The 19,095-nt window shown below is 50.6% G+C and overlaps 8 protein-coding genes across 8 annotated transcripts; 6 read left to right on the forward strand and 2 right to left on the reverse strand.

Moving 5' to 3' along the window:
- Positions 1-423: 423 nt before the first annotated feature.
- On the forward strand, positions 424-1,607 carry PV06_05357 (uncharacterized protein; the record flags this gene model as incomplete). The annotated part of the gene is made up of 1 exon (XM_016406353.1): positions 424-1,607. One exon carries the CDS (start codon positions 424-426, stop codon positions 1,438-1,440), a length of 1,017 nt encoding a protein of 338 aa, XP_016264559.1. The 3' UTR covers positions 1,441-1,607.
- A 105-nt stretch (positions 1,608-1,712) lies between these two features.
- Positions 1,713-2,957, forward strand: PV06_05358 (uncharacterized protein). Its single transcript, XM_016406354.1, has one exon. It carries the CDS (start codon positions 1,796-1,798, stop codon positions 2,654-2,656), a length of 861 nt encoding a protein of 286 aa, XP_016264560.1. The 5' UTR covers positions 1,713-1,795; the 3' UTR covers positions 2,657-2,957.
- Positions 2,958-2,991: 34 nt separating this feature from the next.
- Positions 2,992-3,933, forward strand: PV06_05359 (uncharacterized protein). The gene is made up of 2 exons (XM_016406355.1): positions 2,992-3,042; positions 3,157-3,933. The coding sequence occupies exons 1-2, from the start codon at positions 3,013-3,015 to the stop codon at positions 3,787-3,789; spliced, it is 663 nt and encodes a 220-aa protein (XP_016264561.1). The 5' UTR covers positions 2,992-3,012; the 3' UTR covers positions 3,790-3,933.
- Positions 3,934-4,390: 457 nt separating this feature from the next.
- PV06_05360 (uncharacterized protein) lies at positions 4,391-6,334 on the forward strand (the record flags this gene model as incomplete). The annotated part of the gene is made up of 1 exon (XM_016406356.1): positions 4,391-6,334. The coding sequence occupies one exon, from the start codon at positions 4,391-4,393 to the stop codon at positions 6,230-6,232; it is 1,842 nt and encodes a 613-aa protein (XP_016264562.1). The 3' UTR covers positions 6,233-6,334.
- Positions 6,335-6,583: 249 nt separating this feature from the next.
- Positions 6,584-8,557, reverse strand: PV06_05361 (uncharacterized protein; the record flags this gene model as incomplete). The annotated part of the gene is made up of 2 exons (XM_016406357.1): positions 6,584-7,945; positions 8,006-8,557. The coding sequence occupies 2 exons, from the start codon at positions 8,555-8,557 to the stop codon at positions 6,584-6,586; spliced, it is 1,914 nt and encodes a 637-aa protein (XP_016264563.1).
- Positions 8,558-9,327: 770 nt separating this feature from the next.
- On the forward strand, positions 9,328-10,635 carry PV06_05362 (uncharacterized protein). Its single transcript, XM_016406358.1, has 3 exons — positions 9,328-9,680; positions 9,764-9,990; positions 10,083-10,635. Exons 1-3 carry the CDS (start codon positions 9,428-9,430, stop codon positions 10,371-10,373), a joined length of 771 nt encoding a protein of 256 aa, XP_016264564.1. The 5' UTR covers positions 9,328-9,427; the 3' UTR covers positions 10,374-10,635.
- Positions 10,415-11,854, reverse strand: PV06_05363 (uncharacterized protein). Its single transcript, XM_016406359.1, has 3 exons — positions 11,383-11,854; positions 10,989-11,290; positions 10,415-10,918 (listed from the first exon to the last, which is right to left on the reverse strand). Exons 1-3 carry the CDS (start codon positions 11,459-11,461, stop codon positions 10,553-10,555), a joined length of 747 nt encoding a protein of 248 aa, XP_016264565.1. The 5' UTR covers positions 11,462-11,854; the 3' UTR covers positions 10,415-10,552.
- A 1,250-nt stretch (positions 11,855-13,104) lies between these two features.
- On the forward strand, positions 13,105-15,560 carry PV06_05364 (uncharacterized protein). Its single transcript, XM_016406360.1, has 5 exons — positions 13,105-13,367; positions 13,425-13,519; positions 13,601-13,610; positions 13,689-13,971; positions 14,038-15,560. The coding sequence occupies exons 1-5, from the start codon at positions 13,168-13,170 to the stop codon at positions 15,205-15,207; spliced, it is 1,758 nt and encodes a 585-aa protein (XP_016264566.1). The 5' UTR covers positions 13,105-13,167; the 3' UTR covers positions 15,208-15,560.
- The last annotated feature ends 3,535 nt before the right edge of the window (positions 15,561-19,095 follow it).

A 19,095-nucleotide genomic window follows, 5' to 3' on the forward strand; every position in this document is an offset into this window, starting at 1 on the left:
GGCTGGACCCAGTTTCCATACCTAGAGTAGAACGGGGCTTCTCGAGGAGGGTAAAGTGGGGACACTGGTCTGCCTGATCTCGTATTTCGTATCGGGATGATCAGCCATGCCTAGTCGCCATTACCACCACGAAATACTGTGCATAGAGCAGAGGTAGGTGATTTAGACCAAAAAAAACATAGTAATTGAATTCTCTGATCAACGAGAGCACAGTCAATGCACATGTTTTTGACCGAGGCCCGAAGGATTGAGCAATACCTCTTCGCATTTTTCCTATTTCTTGGAGGAGGCCTCAAAAGGCTGACACCGTTGGAATTAACATATTGTCCTCGTCTGCATCTTAGATATTTCGTTCTTATGTCTTGGGGCTCCCTCGGTGTAACGATCCGCTCAGACAGACAATCTAAGGACTTGACTTACAATATGTTGAAAGACCCGCTCTGGGATTTCGAGAAACTGGGGAATGGCATACACCTCTACGAACCACCAGCTACATCAACACCCTCCCTCCCTTCGATCTCAGGTGCCGCCGCGTCCGAAGCACAGCCAACCCTGATCATCTGTTGTGTGTGGATGTTTGCGGCAGCACGCCATGCAGCCAAATACTTCCACCATTACCAACTCCTGTACCCGGAAGCACAGATCCTCCTGCTGCAAAACAACATCATGAATATCACCATCAGGCCGGACAGGCTCCAGATACAAGCCATGACTCCTGCGGTCGAGGCGGTCAAAGAATCCATCAGGAAGAATCCACATTCGCATATTCTCGTCCACGCCTTCTCCGGAGGAGGTTGCCACAGTGTCGTCCAGCTTGCACAAGCCTATCGCGAGAACATAGAGTCTGTGCCAGACGCCAGAGACTTGCCCCTCGAGATTCCCATTTCGGCAATGGTGTTGGACTCGTCTCCTCCTCACGGGAGCCCACCTTTGCAGACGGCCGTGACGGCATCCTTGTCATTTCTTCCCAAGGCAAGTATGAGTCAACGACTGCTAGCCACGCCGGTCGCATGGGCCGTCATCGGCAGTTGTGCCCTTCTCAACGACCTCGGATTGGTCGAGTCGTCGCCCAGCAAGATATGGCGGTGTTTGAATGATCCCGAGGGCCCGTTCCTTTTCAACCATGATCACGTTGTGGATAGACTTGGGTTCAATCCATCTAAAAGGACTATCCCTCGGACGTACATTTTCAGCAAGGACGATCAACTTGTCCCTCACGAACATATCGTCCTCCACGCCGCCGAAGCCAGCAGCAAGTGTGAAGTATTGGCATCAGACGCCGACTCGAAAGAATCGATCCGTCTGGAAGAGTTCATCGGCAGCGCACATGTGAACCATGTGTCGGTTGACGCCCAGAGATATTGGCAATTGGTGAACGATACTGTGGAAAAAGGGTTTGCGATGGATGAACAGACACAGAGATTGATGTCAACCGCTTGATGTACAAGATTAATCCCAGAACTTCCTGAAGAAATCGCCACCGTAGTCTGTTGAATACCTCGAGGGTAGATCAATATTTCTTTCAACGGCCGGTGTTTGTTGAAAGACACACGGTTCAAAGATTTCTTGCGCATCTACATGAGGTTCTGTAAGACTATGTACAACAGACTCCGGGGGGCTCAGGGTTATCTAAGCGATGATGTCATCCGAACATCGCCCGCGTGCGGCTTTTTGATAGAATCTCGACCGGCAATATATTTTGACGAGGTGCTGAGTATTCTGGCAAAGTACATAAATTCTTCGCCATCTTCATACACACGTGTCTTTGATGCAGTGACAAACACCCCTTACTACGATGGCTGCCAATAGCGCTATCCAACTTTTGTTGACCTCGCAAGGTCGGTGGGTATGCAATTCATGCTTGCGACAGATCTCGAGGAGGCAACTTAGCTACCGCCAGCTATCTTCTTCTTCTACCACCGACCAACGTCGCGCGACGAAACAGGCGAGGGGCCAAAATGTCCACTCACACAGTAATAACAACAGCACACAGTCTCTACCCCGCCAAAGGTCGTTTCACTCCGGAACCAACCAACTACGGCGCGAGCATGCTCCCGATCAACCTCACCAGGCAGTGCCGCTAGGTGATTTCTACACGGACCTACTCTCCTCGCCCATGCGCGAGGCCCCTCACACGGACCATAGTGCACTGCCTACGTTTGTGACGACAAAGGACGAGTCGGTACAAGCAAGAGCCAGGAAATTATTCGGCACGATCGAAGGGTCGGGTTACAAGAGTACCACCTCAGAGACACCCGACGCGACGTGGAGGACCATCAACGGGGTTCCTGTGCCCCCGAGACCGGCCGAGCCGGACAATTGTTGCATGAGTGGTTGCGTGCATTGCGTGTGGGACGATTACAGAGACGACGTGGAGGCGTGGGCTGCGAGGGTACGGGAAGCTCAGTCAAGAAAGTCACCGAATCATCGGCAGACGGAGGATCCCAAGTTGAGGTTATCCAGACCCGAAGTCCATGAAGCTTCGGGCAGTATGGACGAAGACGGCGGTGGGAGCGAAGGTCTTTGGACGGCACCTGCTGCGCCGGACGATGAGGATGCGCTGTTCGCCGACATACCTGTGGGGATCAGAGAATTCATGGCCACCGAAAAAAGGATAAGAGAAAGAAAACGAGTAAAGATGCAGAGAGCTTCATGACGGTGATGATTCTTGGAATGCAGTATTTGGGAGCTTTGTTATTGAGCGATGAATGACCTAGAGAATTGTCTATAGAATTCTGATGACTTGTGGAATATACTTGTATTTGACCTAGTGTTCTACGAGAAGGAGGAATATGTATGGGAACCTGAGGATTAGTCCGAACAGATCACAACCAATATGTCTCTACATATATATCTATAAAATTCGTGCTGTGGCGGCTCAGCATTATCGAATCGCTGTAAAGTTGGCTTGTGGATATCGGCAGTTGGGAATTGGGTAATTAACCCATAGACTCCTGGGGAAATTTCTTCGCCTCCCATTCGAGACATTAACAAAGATGTTTCGTAGAATCTATGCTCGCAGCTTCTGACGCCACAGTTACTGTAAGTACAAAGTTCACATACTTGACTTGTATATTTCATTTGTAAGCCCTGTCATTTTTGGTGGTTGATCCGACCCTTGCCATCTCATTTTCCAACCATCGCCATCTTTTCTAGTCTCAACACAGACAGGCGACATCAGGACTTTGGTATCGTTACCATCACACCATCACAAGACAAAGTCATACGGAGTATCGAAAGCAACATATACCCTCCACCATGGCCGAGTCCTCTACTACCACCACCACCGACGAAGACCCGGTCCTGCCACCACTGTCCGCGGCCGACTTTAGACTCTTCAACCGCCTGGCAGAAGAAATGGAGTTTTATCACGGCATGTTCCGGTCGACGTGGGATCAACTGTACGCCGGGACGGCACCGGGGTCGCGTCTCAAACCGAGCCAATTGATCAATCTGGGCTTGCGGTTTTGTCAACACCTCGAAGGTCACCACGACATCGAAGAGGCTCACTGGTTCCCCGTGCTGGGCAAGAAAATGCCCGGGTTCAAAGCCAGAGGGTTCGCCAAGGAACAGCACAAGGAAATGCACAAGGGCCTGGAGAGATTGGGTCCGTACCTGATGGAATGCAGAAGCGGAGACCGAGAGTTGCGAAGGGAAGAAGTGAGGGAAATCATGGATTCCTTCGCAAAGGTGCTGTGGTCGCATTTGGAGGAAGAGGTCAAGGAGCTCGAGGCTGAGAATATGAGAAGGTATTGGACCAAAGACGAGATGAGGAGATTTCCGTTCTGACATGACCGACGATGGAATTTTTGGACATTACTTGGCCATTTTGAGGCTTGTACATAGACATACTCCGTATATGATTGATGGATGGAAACGACGAGGCTATGAAAGACCACCACAACAACAACATGGATTATACATGTTAAGGATCTAATGATATACCCCATCTCAACCATTAAGACTCATATAGATAGGTGTACGTGTATCCCCTAGATCAAACAGCCTCGCATCATAGGACCTCGCTGAAGTACATATTACTCCATAGTCGCAAGTACCTACTAAAGCAAAAACGACAACATGGATCTTCGTTTTCAACCCCACCAACGTAAGCACCGCGACATACAGCACAATCCACAACCCGCGTGTGAAAGGACCACGGTAAGACTTCATTTTTCTACCCGACTCTCAAGAGCGGAGCTCTAGGATGCTACATACAATGTGATAGTGACAAGGCCCCCTATTATTTGATGAACTTGTACTCCATAGGCACTATTCTTGAGCATTTCCACCGACTCATTTTCTCTTTTTTTTTCCCCTTCACCCTCTTCAGCGTCATCACCTCTGGAAGTTTTACGCTCGATCCTGATCTGATCATCGATGGAATGCCATGACACGTATTCCCTTGGCACAATATCTCTTCAAGCGTCTACGCTCACAAGGAGTACACGCCATCCATGGTGTCCCGGGTGACTTTACGCTCAAGGCCCTCGACCACCTCCCCCCGAGTGGTGTGAAATGGATCGGGAACTGCAACGAGTTGAACGCAGGGTACGCGGCGGACGGGTACGCTCGAGTCCGGGGGCTCGGGGCCCTGTTCACCACCTACGGCGTGGGTGAGTTGTCGGCCATCAACGCGGTGGCGGGGAGTTTCTCCGAGTCGGTCCCCGTCGTCCACATTGTCGGCACGCCGCAAAGGCGCCTCCAGGATGCGAGGGCGAACGTACACCACACGTTGGGAGACGGCCGGCCAAGGGTGTTTGCTCAGATGCACCGGCCCGTCACCGTCGCCCAGACGGACCTCCGTGACGAAACCACGGCCCCCGAGGACATTGATCGTACCGTCGCCGCGGCCCTCGAACATTCCCGACCCGTTTACATCGAACTACCTTGTGACATGGTGTCGAAGGAGGTCGACGCCGCGGGACTGGAGGTGCCGTTGGTGGATCGTTTTACGACGACGGAAGAATTCAAGGCTCGAGACGAGGACGCCCTCGTCGCGGACATCGTCCGGAGGTTGTACGGTTCCAAAAGGCCCCTCGTCCTGGTCGACAGCGGTGACGGGTTACGTTCACCCTCTCTCCGACGAGAGGTCAACGAATTCGTCAAGAGGTCGGGATTACCCACGCTGTGCATGCCTTCGGGAAGTGGAATGGTAGATCACGCGCTCGGAAACTACTACGGCGTCCATTCCGGTCCCGTGGGTCAGATCGATACCATGCCGTACGTGAACGGAGCCGATTTGGTACTCGCCTTCGGACCGATGTTTTCAGACACTCAGACCTTGGGTTGGAAGGTGGTTCCGGAACCGGAAAAGACAATAACAATGGGGAAGAATCATTTGTCTTTGCCTACGCGAACCAGCACGACTTTGTCAAGGATAAATCTGCACTCTCTACTGCCCAGACTGACCAAACTTCTCGACAAGACACTACTCTCCAAACCGGACGTATCAACACTGGGTGACTTTCGAACCGTCGTACCGAGACCGAGACCGACGTCCGCATCTACGTCTACAGCCAACGAAGACGGTCAATCAGACGACGATCCGATCGACCAGACAAACTTTTACCTTCGTCTCAACCCGTACCTACGACCCGACGACGTCGTGTTGTTGGGTAACGCCACACCCATCCTAGGTGGTCGTGATCTGGTCCTACCGACTGGATCTCAAGTCATCGCGTCAGGACAATGGTTTTCAATAGGTCACATGTTACCCGCCGCGTTGGGAGCCAGTTTGGCTCGACAGCAAACCGTAAGAAACGGTGGTCGTACGATACTACTAGACGGTGACGGTAGTTTTCAAGTGACGGCACAAGAGCTGAGTACCGTCATACGTTACCGCGTGGACCTGACGATCTTCCTGATCAACAATTCGGGTTACGCTTACGAGAGACAAATCCACGGTATGAATGAAGATTATAATGATTTGTCTTGTTGGAACTACATGGAATTACCATTTGTATTTTCGAATAAACCGCACAGAAACGACGATGGCACCACCACCACCACCACCACCACCACCAACGACAACCGTAATCATGACGAGGATGACGAGTATCCCATCAAAAGTTACGTGATACGTACCTGGAGGGAAATGGATACTCTGTTGGCTTCTGAAGAATTTTGTACCGGAAAAGGTCTACGATTTGTTGACGTTAGGATGGACAAGTTTGACGTCCCCGAGAAGTTCAGGGTGGTTTTCAAAAGGGCCGGTGAGCAATTGGGTTAGGTGACTTGCTACCTAGGTACCTAGGTGAGGGATCATCATGATCATGTGTATACCGCGGCAATGGGGTTTTGTTTGACATGGTACATACTTCGTAAGAACTAGAATTAATCTAGATATATCACAGGTCAACAAATATACCTCAAGTATTGCTTCCCCTTCAAGGTTGATATCTCATATCAAATACCATACACAATGGCATTATCCACATCTATCCGGACTAGGCTCATCGGAACTTGATAAGAATATATTACTCCATACTATGCTATGCTATCCCATGCTGTGTTACTCTATCCTATACCATGCTATGCTATGCCCATACTACGCCATGTCATTGAATCTTCTTCTCAATTCTCACATGGAAAAACTAGTGTCGAAACTAGGCCTCCTTTCAAGATTGTGATGATCATACCCTCTAGGGATTGATCCAGAAGCTGTCGAAGACGCACCGGCCCTGCTCCTCCTCGAACTAGCCGTGGCTGTACGTGAAAGAGGTTCGGTAGGCGAATTGCCTACGAACGTTGCCTCAATCCCGTCATCCTCCGACTCCGACTCCGACTCAGTCTCAGACTCGGAGTACTCGGTGGTTGTCGCCCTATCCAGATCTTCTTGACGCTGCAAGTTCGGGATATGTACAGGCCATATCATCAGAATACAAATCACACTGATGACTATGCCCATGGAGAAAGTGACTCGGATACTGTTTGCGTACGCCTCGATGACTTGTCTTTTGTGTACCGGATCCAAGTTCTTGATGGCATGAACCGACTCTCTCACTGCTCGGATGATGTTCTCTTTGGTCTGTTCGTCCGGAGCCGTCACTAGACGGTCCAAATAAACGAGCAACGCGTTCTGAAGAATCCAACTACTAATGGCAACTCCGAGAATCGCGCCTAAATTCCGCAACAAACCCAAAGTAGTCGTCACTACGGCTTGTTCGTCTTGAGAGTTCAACGCCAACGAGGCAATCGTAGCTGCTGGGAAAGAAAGGCCTTGTGCGATTGAACAAAACGGGATTAGAAACGGAACAGACCAAGTTGGTGTATCTGCAGACAAACAAGTCACACATATCGCTCCCATGAGCATGATAAACGTGCCCACGACCATCGGTGGTTTCATCTTTCGTGTGAGAGTGATGTACAGGCCGCACAAAAGCGCCGTTGCTGTGCCGCCAAGCAAGAGAATAAGCAGGTTCAAACCGGACGCGGTAGGGCTGCTCTGCTTTACGGCCTGAAGATATAGCGGGACGTTGAACAGAACCGTGTTCGTGACAATGGCACCGAAGAAATTCATCCACATCAAGTTGCCCATTGGCCTTGTGGAGAGGAATTTCAGGGGCAGCATCGGTAGTTGAGCCTTTCTTTCCACGAAGTACAGCGAGACTGCCGCGACGACAAAGAGCACAAGGCTGGTGATGACCAACGGATGTGTCCAAGTAAAGACATTTCCACCTAGGTTCACTCCGAGGATGAGGCATGTGACGGTGGTGGTGAGGGTAATGGCCCCGAGAGTGTCGAACGTCTTGAATGCTTGTCGTATGGATTTGCCTTGAGTCTTGGCCAGATTTGGTCCCAGATCAGAGGGGCAAAAGACCAATGTCAATATAGCGTAGGTAAAGATGAAAGGGAGCTGGACATAAAACGCAGCTCGCCAACCCAGTTTGTCACAGAGCAGTCCACCCAGCACGGCACCAAGACCATTACCCAAGCCCCATGACTAGGTAGGCATTGTCAGATGAACCCCCTCCAAATGTAACGGACAAGGCAAAGGACTCACCATGTTGAAATAGCTTTGGTAAATTCCTCGATATTCAATCTTGACAACGTCACTCGTCAATATGGACGACATGGACATTACTCCTCCAGCTCCCAGACCACAGACTGCTCTGGCAGCGATGAAACTGCCAATGGTACCCGCAAAACCACACCACGCGGTACTTGCAAGAAACATGCTCGCCGCGAAGAAAACCACTGGTCTTCGTCCAATGGTGTCAGATACACGACCATAGAGCGGCTGGAAGACCGTTGAAGACAGGTAAAACACGGTGCTCAGCCAAGATGCCGCGTTCGATGCATGGAAATAAGATGTGATGACTGGATGAGCCGAAGCCATGAGGGTTGAGTCGAAAAAGGCAATCGTACAGCCAAACATTATGCTCAGGAAAAGAACGATGAAGCGAGGGCGTGGTATATTTCGAAAGTGAGTGTTGGACGGTTTCTCCGCCGATACTCTGGTGATCAATGGTGTGTCTTCGGAGGGTTGGGCCGATCCCGGTGGTTCGAGACTGCCTCGTTGACTAGGTGCCACGTCCTGTCTTGCTACAGCCATGATTTCTTCCTCATGAAAGTGCTCCTTGGGCCTCCGCAAGTCCTCTGTAAGGGCTTCCCGCCTCAAGTAGCTGTTTCGGAGTTCGAGTCGTTCTTTCCGAGAATAAGAGTAATGTCCCAGGCGGCATGAACGAAATGTTGACCACTTGAGGCTGATGAGATGACAAAAAGAAACACCAAGCGAATCTCACCTAAGACCTTCGTATCTGCGTCCTCTGCCGGAAGTTTGCTGCAGAGAGGGCTCTTTCATGCACTGCTTCGTGTCGATAAGTCGGGTGGTCGAAGTCGTGCTTGTGACCATGCAAGAAAACCGAGTAGTCGGTTATCCAATTTTATTGTACTGCAACCCGATGCCCCTCCAAAGAAGTCGACTGAAGAAATGGCCTAACGCAGCCTGGCGAGGTCAAGCCGACAAATCAGGCTGCGGTATTCCGCAGTAGGTGTCTTTATTGGGGTCATAGGCCTTTTAACCAAGCCCGTGAGAGCCCATAAGCGGGAGTAGCTTGAGCCCTATTTACCTTTCTCGTTAGGGCTTCTTCAGGCGGACTTTCGAATGTCCGCTCGTTCGGCCCCCCAACGCCCTATGATGCGCTCAAATCCGTATTCCGCTCCTCACGCAATTGGTGCCCATTGGATGACTGATTTGTCGTGTACGGAATGAAGAGGCGGATTTCTTTGACAAGGGCGTATGAAATGGGCTCCATAGAATTAGATAAGGGAAACAGAAAGACGACCAACACATCTTTTCTCATCGACATTGATTCATATAAAAACAAGTTGGCCTCCAAGATGATGCTCTAACATTCGATTCCTCCCTCGACATTTCACTGTGTTCTCTCTCTCTCTCTCTTCCCCCCTACGATAACATACCATGAATTTGAAAAAGCAACATCCTTATCGAATAGCCGTCCTTGAATGCGACACACCGTTGCCCAAAACCAAGGCCAAGTTTCAAGGGTATGGTGGCGTATTCGAGTTCTTGCTTCGAGCCGGCGCAAAGGCCTTGGGTCGACCAGATTTAGATCCCGAGACGGGATTCGAGGTGTCGAAATGGCAAGTCGAGTTGGAACCTGACAAGTATCCCAACCCTGATACGATTGATGCCATTCTCATCACCGGCTCGAGTAAGGAAACACTCCCTTTTAGACTATCCCACCCCTTCTCTTTTGAGGCCGGGTCATATTGACCAAAGGAACTTCGTCGATAGAACATGACTCCTTCGCCGATACCCCATGGATCAACAAACTAGTCGAATACACCGCAATGATCTTGTCAGAAACAAAGGTTCGAGTGATTGGTGTCTGCTTCGGTCATCAGATCGTGGGGAGGGCATTGAAGGCCGGAGTCGGGAGGAATCCTTTAGGTTGGGAGGCCGCGGTGAACGAGGTCGATTTGTCACCGAGAGGAAAAGAACTTTTCGGTACCGAGAAATTGGTACGTGAAGTCCATGGGTGTTGGCCCCCCAGGTGACGAACCATGTTGGCCGAAAGGATCGGGATATACTAACATTTTTGGGGTTGTTTCAGCGTATACACCAGATGCACCGTGACTGTGTCTTTTTCTATCCAGAGGGCGTCGAGGAGCTGGGATCTTCGCCCGTCTGCAAAGTACAGGGCATGTATTCACCTAAACGACTGCTGACCGTCCAAGGTCATCCTGAGTTTAACAAGGAAATCATGGACGAAATCGTCAATACCCGACACGCCACCGGCATCTTTGATGACGAGGCGTACAATGAACACATGAAGAAGGTGGATTTGCCGCACGATGGTTTGATTGTGAGCCAGGCATTTTGGAAATTCTTACTTGAGAAATAGGATACATAGGATCGGAGTTTCAAGGACGCAAGAGGGAATAGCCGGTAAAGGTTTATTTTCAAACTGCTCGTGTGAGAAGAACCTGATAGATTGGCGGCGCTATGTTACAAGGTCATGAATGCTTTGCCAACCACTACAGATTCGAGGTGTCGTCCTGGTCTTTACACTCGCGACATCGTTTATGACACCATTCTATCTGCATCAGCTGCACCGGCTGGTATGCGACCTTCGGCGAGATCTTTCTCTATGCTTGTGATTTCGGCTAGACTCTTTGCATTCTTGATCATTTCTTGCACTCTCTTCTTCTCCGTCTCTGTCAATTGTGTCCGTACACCTTTCCGTTTACCCTCTGCCTTGCCGTTGACGCCGGCACCCGATACGTCGAATGATCTGGTCTTGACACCTTTAATCCTTGCTGCCAATTCCGAGGGCTCTTCAGCGGTGCCAAACAATTCAGTGGCCTGCTCGCGCTCGGCCTCTCGGACCTTTTGATAGTCAAGGAATCGTAACGACGGATTTGCCCATATCAGGTAGAGTCTGTAGTGCTGTAGAAACCCCAGAAGTCAGCATCATCGGTTCAAGAAGTTGTATACCACAGACGTCTTGACCACCTACTTCTTTTCTCGTTACCGGATTCTCCAGCAAACAGAGATGTGTCAACTTTCCACATAAACTCAACCCGTCGAGATCTGCCAGCTCTTTGACGTGATTCGCAGTGAGTACCAGCGTTGTCAAGTTTGGTATTTGTTCTGCAATTCTTTTGTCGACGCTCTGTATCCGATTTCGCGCACATAGCAGCGTGTTTAACCGAGGGGAGAGGGGGAAATTGGAGATTGTGGCGATGTCGTTGTCTGTGAAGTCGATGGCATCTTGTGGCCCGGCAACACCAAGGTTCTCGATGATAGGGATTTTATGGCCTGTAACGTCGCAAATACACCGGAGTGTGGTCAATTATGTTCTGCATGCTCCAAAATGATTCGAGTGTAGCATCTGCTCTTTTCAGACATACCTCGTAGGTCAAGCTCCCGCTCCTTGAGTGGATTTAAATATGACAACGAGTTGTTGATCAGGTCGGCCGTGAGCCTCATGATTGCGAAACGGAGGGGAAGTGTGGGCTCGGAATGCCAAAGTTGAAGGCTTGATCGGATTCTCTCGTCGGAGAGACGCTATTTCCGCACAAGTTCTACCAGGGTAGAAAAAAGAGTTTAGCAAGTGCCGACCAATCCTCACTTTCTTGACAAAGGGTCGCGAGAGGATTGAGAAGTCCCACACGGCACAGGTCTCTTGATGGGAACTTGTTTTGCACGTGCTGTTGCGGTGGTGACCAGAATCCCCCGGATCAACTGGCCGAGAGCTTGCGTTGGCGGGTTTGGACAAAGAAGTATTCAGGTTGATTAAGGGCGCGAAGCAATGAGGATTGGATGAAATTGCAAAGGGTTGGATCCTTCAACGCGGGAATCTGATCCAATACACACTGTACAGTACACAATACTCTGTACGTCGCGCAGGAACTTTTTTCATGATGCCAAGCCAAAAGATGGCCCAATAGAAATGCAGGAGGTTCTCCCCAGATTTGGCCGGGGCTGCGGCTCATGCTGGGACTAGCTGTACGTAACAATTAGATGCCAAGGTTAATATTTGTACTACTTGTACTTGTACTCCGTACTTGCGGCTACTCGTACTGGACTAAGGAGTGGGAGCTTGCGCGAGTCATGCACGGTAGATCGAGTCGCGTGAGGGATCTACAGTATTGTATCTCACGGCCCTTCGCACGAGGGCTTCAAAGTCCTGTGTAGTACTCGTACTCGTACGTCCATGGACGATGCCGCACGTAGCCGATCACACGTGGCTCGCCAGCAAACGGGTGACGACGATGTTGTACTGTTTAGGGAGTAGTGAGCCGGACGGTTCTCGGATCAGGGTAACGGATACAGCAGGGTGTTCGGTGTGGGCGATGATGGATGGTACTCGTACTCCGTACTGGCAGGCGAGAAGTTTCTTCTGCAAAGTGGTGGCTGCAGGTGGCTGCATATCCCTTCCTTTGCGAGTGCAAGCATCATCTGATGGACAGCCCCGTCAAACCACGCACGGCTCGATCTGGGCTATGGGCTTGACTGGACCGGGGGACAGTATCACGCTATTGGCCTCTGGGTGGTGTCGCTTGTCGTGTGGTGGTCTCTGTAATGAGTTGTTCTGAAGCTTCTCGACCTACCACAACCAGCACAACGGCCTCCCCCGCCCCAAGGCTCACAGAAGCACAGGCCACTAAGGACCCTCGCCACCTCCGAGTGCGACATCCCTATCTATGACACTTGAATGGCCCCAAGTGATTCTAGAAGGAAATACGCAGACCAAGGTTGGCTAATCAAGGTGAATTCGAGCCAATGACACGCCGTATCGACAGACCTTATCTCGACCCATGCCCATTGTGGACTGGCGCTGGTCAGCCCGATGTTACCTCAATGTGGCAGCCACCAATACGAAGGCGATGGACTCCGGGATCTGTTGCGCCCCGAACCACTCTTCGAATCGATGGTGGACGCCTATCTGCGGAGGAATTACCGTAGTTGCATGTCGCTAACACTAACTGCGCAGGTCAGTTACAGCATGGGTTCACCAAGGCAGGTCAAGGGTTGCTTGGTCGAGGTGCTTGTCGAGCTTGTGGCGCTTGGGAAGCTTGGGTCGTATAAAGAGGAGGGAGGAAGCACCAGGTCAATCTCACACCTGACACGTCTTTCTTCTCTCTCCCTCAACCTCTCCCTCTTCTCCTGCCCATTGAGTATCTGCAGCAACCATGAGTCTCAAAAACGACGCCAATGTCACTGGCGAGAAGGATGTCAACGGCCTCCCCGGTGAAGGTCGTAACAACTCCTTCTCGGCACATGCACGCGGCCGACAATTCAGCGTCGACCCAGAAGACCAGGCCATGGTAACAACCGACCAGAATGCGCTTCATCGTAATCTGAGAGGTAGACACATGCAGATGATTGCCATGTAAGCCTCTCCATTGATCCGTTCCACTCTCGGTGTATACTGACCTCATCCTCGCAGTGGTGGTGCCATTGGTGCCGGTCTGTTTATTGGTTCCGGCGGTGCTTTCCAGACTGGTGGCCCAGGTTCTGTGCTTCTTGGTTTCATGATTATCGGTGAGTACTCATTCTATTCCTCTTATCGAGGTCCGCGACAAGAAATTGCAAAGCAATGGCTAACCTTTCTCTCCTTTGCAGGTCTCATGGTGTAAGTCCTGTCTAGTCGCGTCTAGTCAAACGCCATGCCGCAGTTTGGTCTCTTGTCTGACATCATCGTCTTTTTTAGCTATCTCATGATGCAAGCCCTCGCAGAATTGAGCGTCATGTACCCGATCAACGGCGCCTTCACCATGTACATCTGTCGCTTCGTCGATCCCTCGCTTGGATTTGCTTGTGGTTGGGAATACGCTATCTCTTGGCTGACGGTGCTTCCTTTTGAAATTTCGGCTGCTTGCAATATTATCCACTACTGGCCCGGATCCGATGGTATCAACAACAGCGCTTGGATCGTTCCACTTCTTGTCGCCTTGGTTGCTATTCAATTTTTCGGTGTGAGAGGATATGGCGAGGTAGGTCTCCCCAAAAAATATCTGTATTGCCCAAAGGAATCGAATTGGGCTAACGGATCATATTAGGTCGAATTCGTCCTCAGTATTATCAAGGTCACCGCCTGCGTGGGTTTCATGATTCTTGGAATCATCATCAACTGTGGTGGAGTTCCAAGCGATGACAGAGGCTACATTGGAGCCCGATACTGGCATTCACCTTACGAGGCCTTCCTCAACGGATTCCACGGCTTTTGCAGCGTCTTCGTCACCGCTGCTTTCGCCTACACTGGTACTGAGCTTACTGGATTGGCTGCTGCTGAAGCCGAAGACCCCAAGAGGGAGATCCCAAGGGCCTCCAAGCAGGTCGTGTGGCGTATCTGTATCTTCTACATCGTCAACCTCTTCCTTGTCGGGTTGATTGTACCTGAGAACAGCCCTCTGTACAGTGGAGAGGGTTCCGAATCCCGCCACTCACCTTTCGTCATTGCAATCCAGCTCGCTGGCATCAAGGTCCTCCCATCCATCATGAACGCTGTCATCTTGATGGCTGTCATGAGTGTTGCGAACTCGTGTACTTTTGGATCGACCCGAACCATCCAGGCTCTCGCTGCCAATGGCATGGGTCCTAAGATCCTTGCTTACGTCGACAAGAAGGGCCGTCCCGTTTCGGTGGTCATCCTCCAGCTTCTCTTTGGGTGCCTCGCTTTCATCAACTTGGCCAGCGACGGTGGCACGATTTTCAACTGGCTTCTGTCTCTGTCGGGTCTCGCCATTCTCTTCGTCTACGGCAGTATCGGTCTAGCTCACATCCGCTTCCGCGCTGCCTGGAAAGCCCAGGGTCACACCGTGGACGAACTCCCCTTCCGCGCCGCGTGGGGTGTCTGGGGCTCATGGCTTTGTTCCTTTATCTGCTTGATCGGTTTGATCGCTCAATTCTACGTCGCACTGTACCCAGTCGGCGGTCCCTACTTGAATGCCAACACATTCTTCCAACTCTACCTTGCCGGTCCCCTTCTCATTTTCCTGTATCTGTGTTGGAAGGTCTACAGCTGGATTTACCGACCCTCAGATCGCCCATTGTTCACCAGGGCCAAGGATATCGACATCTACACGGGCATGAGAGAGACTCAGCAATACATCAGTGGTCGCAACGTCCCACAGGATCAGAGACGTGCCAGTATCCAATCCTTGCAAGCGGAAAACGAGAAAAAGGGTGCCAAGGGTTATATTATGTCTGTCATCAGAAACATCATTTAGGCTCGAGAGGGTTGTTTTTTTTTGTTTTTCCATTCCATGGGAACCATGGGACCAAGGAGAAACCCAAAAACTCGAGAGAAGGAAAGACTAAAGACTCCCCTCGGGGTGTTGTCTGTGAGCATGAATCAAACAGCGTTTTACGGAATACGTTCGTAAAATTTTCTGCAACGAACCGTAGCCGCTACAATCACCGGGCATGAGCCAATCGTTGGGAGTTTTGGGGTGTGTGAGGGAGAGGAGAGGTGAAAGAAACGAGTCGTGTTGTTGTGTATAGTACCGATAGCCAAATGTCAAAAATAGTTATACTTGAGGTACCGATCAACAGATACCCAGATCCACGGACAAGGCTGCAGATCTTTATATAATACTTTTTTTGAAACCATTTGTGATTTTGAAAAATATCACTTTTTCCATCAATTCAGGAATGAAGGGAACATTGTAGATATGGTGTCTCTTGCCCCCTGTACCGAGCTAGGATCTTGAGAGTTCTTACGGAGTACAAAAGGGTCGAATGTCAAAGGACATCAAGGCCCTTCCGTACTGCGCGCGAACAGAACTGGCGACGTCTATTTCCGTACTCGTTTGTTGTTGGTCCCCCTTTACTCTCTGTGTCATGACTCTTCCGTAACTAGTCTACCCTTGCAAGGTATGTAGGTGTGAACAGTTTTGAAACCTTTGTGGCAAGGGGGGGGGGGGGGGGTTTGTGATGGGTTAGAGAAAAGGCGAAGGCGAAGGCGAAAATCAATGTGGACTTTTTTTTGTCTACCGAGTACTCAAGCGGGAAAAAACAAAAACAAAAAACCAAACCACCACCTGTGTACATACGGAATAGTGTACAACAACAACGAGTCAAAACAGGTAAAAGCCCGTGATAGGCGAAATCCGAACTTGAAACTCGTACTCGCGTAATTACACCAAGGTTGGTTTTACTGTACAAGTATCGATACGGAGTATCCGTACTCCGTATCTAGTTGTCGTTTTCCTCTGTCGGCCTTCCTTTTAGGTATTAACTATTGACTACCCCTTTTACCCCGGTACATGTACTCCGTACATCTGTACTCCGTACCTACTCCGTAATATCCTCTGTTATCCGACACCCACTTATTACCCCGTACTCGTACTTTGTGGTTTGGATGTCTCCATCCCTCCCCCCCGAGGTCCACGAAGGTATATACCTCTTAGGTAATGTCTACAACATCACACGGAGACATTCCACACAACAACAAAAAAAGTTTCCCTCCTTTATGTACCTACCACTTACCTATTCTCTGGGGGTGGCTCCCCTCTCAAATCTCCCCCCCGTCCCCCTCGCCCCCCCCCAAATCAATCTACTCCGTACTCCGTACTCCGTACTTTCTCAACCAAAAAAGCAACTTTTACATACTGTACGGAGTAGATTGGCGTGGTGGCGAATGGGGAGGAAAACTAATCTCTCACTCCGTAGAAGCTGCCCGTAGTTCTTTCTATGGTAGGATATTTTTCTTCCCAGGTGCCTTGGCATGCAACAACTTGCCACCGCCCCACGCTGTACGGGGTGATTGCATACCTCCTCATTTCTTCGACATCTCAAGGATGAAGAATACAAGTCTTCAATACATGTACATATCTGTCGCACCCTCCCGAGACCAGAGCACATTTCCGAAGCAGGTCACAGCACCTGTCGACCAACCTGGGCATGTTGCAAGAGCAGACAAGCACGCCTTCGATGGATGACCGCCCGCCCCTTCTCAACCACGACTCGTACCTCTTCGAGTTGTCACTCAACGTCGTGAGTTCAAACTCTTCTCGATCGCGCGTCGAATAAGGTCGACCGTGCAGATCTTGAGGCACCGCGGCCGCCGGCCCGCACAGGTCGCATATCATGTTTGCCCGGGAGCATGCCCAAATCGCCAGGGCCGCCCTGAACAAACACTCGGCCGCGGCGAAACTGACAGAGGATCGTTCCGAGTCTGCACCCTGCGTCTCCTTGTCTAGAAGCACCACGATTTGCGCTGCGTGCCACAGTGCCTCCTTCACCCCATGGGACCGGGCCCACTGTTGCACCTGAACCTCGAGTTGGCGAATGTACTGAGGTTGTGCAGGGGAACCGCCGTCGCAGAGACCTTGGACAAGTTGTCGGATCAGGGGAAGGTCGGAATGCACACGGATCAGACCGGCGTGGTGTAGAGTCATGCCGGTGACGTAGGCTTCCTTTTCGCACTCGGGCGTTGAACGGTGGAACCCAGACTGCCTGAACTGCTCCATTGTGACACGCCAGATTCCCATGAGCACAGGCCAGCTCTGGTTGTATCCCAAAGCTTGCTCGTCGGCCTCGTCGATTTCGTACTTTGTGTGCGCCAGTGCGAGTTTCGCGCTGATGTTCCGACACTGTGTCTCTTCCCAAAGTCGTGACTGCATCCCGCACATGCCCAGTTCGAAATCCTGAGGCGTAAAGAACCCTGGTAACTTCAATCGATCGACCGCCGTTAGACGAGACATTGCGAGTGAACACAAGAAATTAAAGGGTCCATGGGCACGGTGAGGTGGCTCGTTGGCAAGGGCGGAGGTCCACTCTGAGTCGGGCGCATCCCAAGCAGCATTGGTTGGGGGAAACGGCACGTTGATTTCTTCGAATCGGAGCAATGGTGGAAGGTCCAGGATCAAACTGAGATGACAGCCAAGTCGGAAACAGCTGTATACGAGCCTATCGAGGGTCAATGATCAATCCGCGTACAAGACTACCACCTTCGATAGACTCTCATATGAGTTACTTACTGGACAACGAGTCCCCTCTGGATCCAATTTCGTCTTGATGGGGCGACATCACTGTACCGCGCGACGATGTTTGCAAATGACAAGGATCCATTGAGGCGAAGCGTAGAAATGAGAATGTTCAAAAGCAGATATGCGTTTCTGAGGAGAGGAGTTTTCTGAGAGGAGAGAATCAATGTAAGCAAGAAATGTACGATTTGTTTGTAAAGTTTGACGTACCCCGATGACCATCGCAAGAAGGATGTTGAGGACAGCTTGTTGATAGAGTGGCAGGCAGGACTTTCCAGTCATACACTACGTGCGAGTAAAGCATTAGTGGACTGATGCAGCAGATATGCTGTACTCGGAAGTACTTACCAAAGGTATCTTTTGCATTAGATCATTCCAGAGGCATTCGTGAAGTTGTTTAGCTTCATCGGAAACGTGGCCGTCGTCTTTCAACGTCGATCCCAATAATGCCATGGAACATTGTAACCCCAATGGGGCGTCCTCAGTAACTTGGGACGGTGCGTGTAATAACGGCCATCTGGCGTGCCAGTGCTTGAAGTACAGGTCAATATTGGTGTTTGTCAAGATACATTTAATCGTGTCCAGATGCTCCGCAAGTGTCGTAAACTCGTCGACATTCATTTTGGTGTTGATTGATGAATTGATATGGCGCGGGCTTAGACACTCCGACGCCTGTGTTCCTAAAGACTGGACCGAGTCTGGGTTGACGAATTGGACGCTAGCTAAGATGGATGTCGCATCTGCATCAACACCTTTCATCGCTTGCGGTACGACATTGCAATTAATTTCGTTTAGCCCCGAATCCACCATGTTGGCAACACCATGACTGGCTTCATTCTGCTCTAGTTGCGGGAGCATGTCGAATTCATTTGCTTCGTTAGCGAAAACCGCCCGGTGGGTGCTTGATGGCTCATCCCAATGCTCTGCCACAGTGTGCTCGGCATCCGAAGGTATCAACATGCGCTTATTGTGCGGTCTTGCTGTCTGGTACAGGTTCAACGCTTCCAGGTTGCCGAAGTGCCATATTCTGGCTGTCCTCTGCTCGATTGAAGAAGCGTCATGCTGGTTTCTGGATATCAGAGATATATTTGAAAAGGTCTTATGAGATTCATCAGATCCAGCCACTCT

The sequence above is a fragment of the Exophiala oligosperma genome (assembly GCF_000835515.1).
Source record: "Exophiala oligosperma strain CBS 72588 unplaced genomic scaffold supercont1.4, whole genome shotgun sequence".
Classification (NCBI taxonomy): Eukaryota; Fungi; Ascomycota; class Eurotiomycetes; order Chaetothyriales; family Herpotrichiellaceae; genus Exophiala; species Exophiala oligosperma.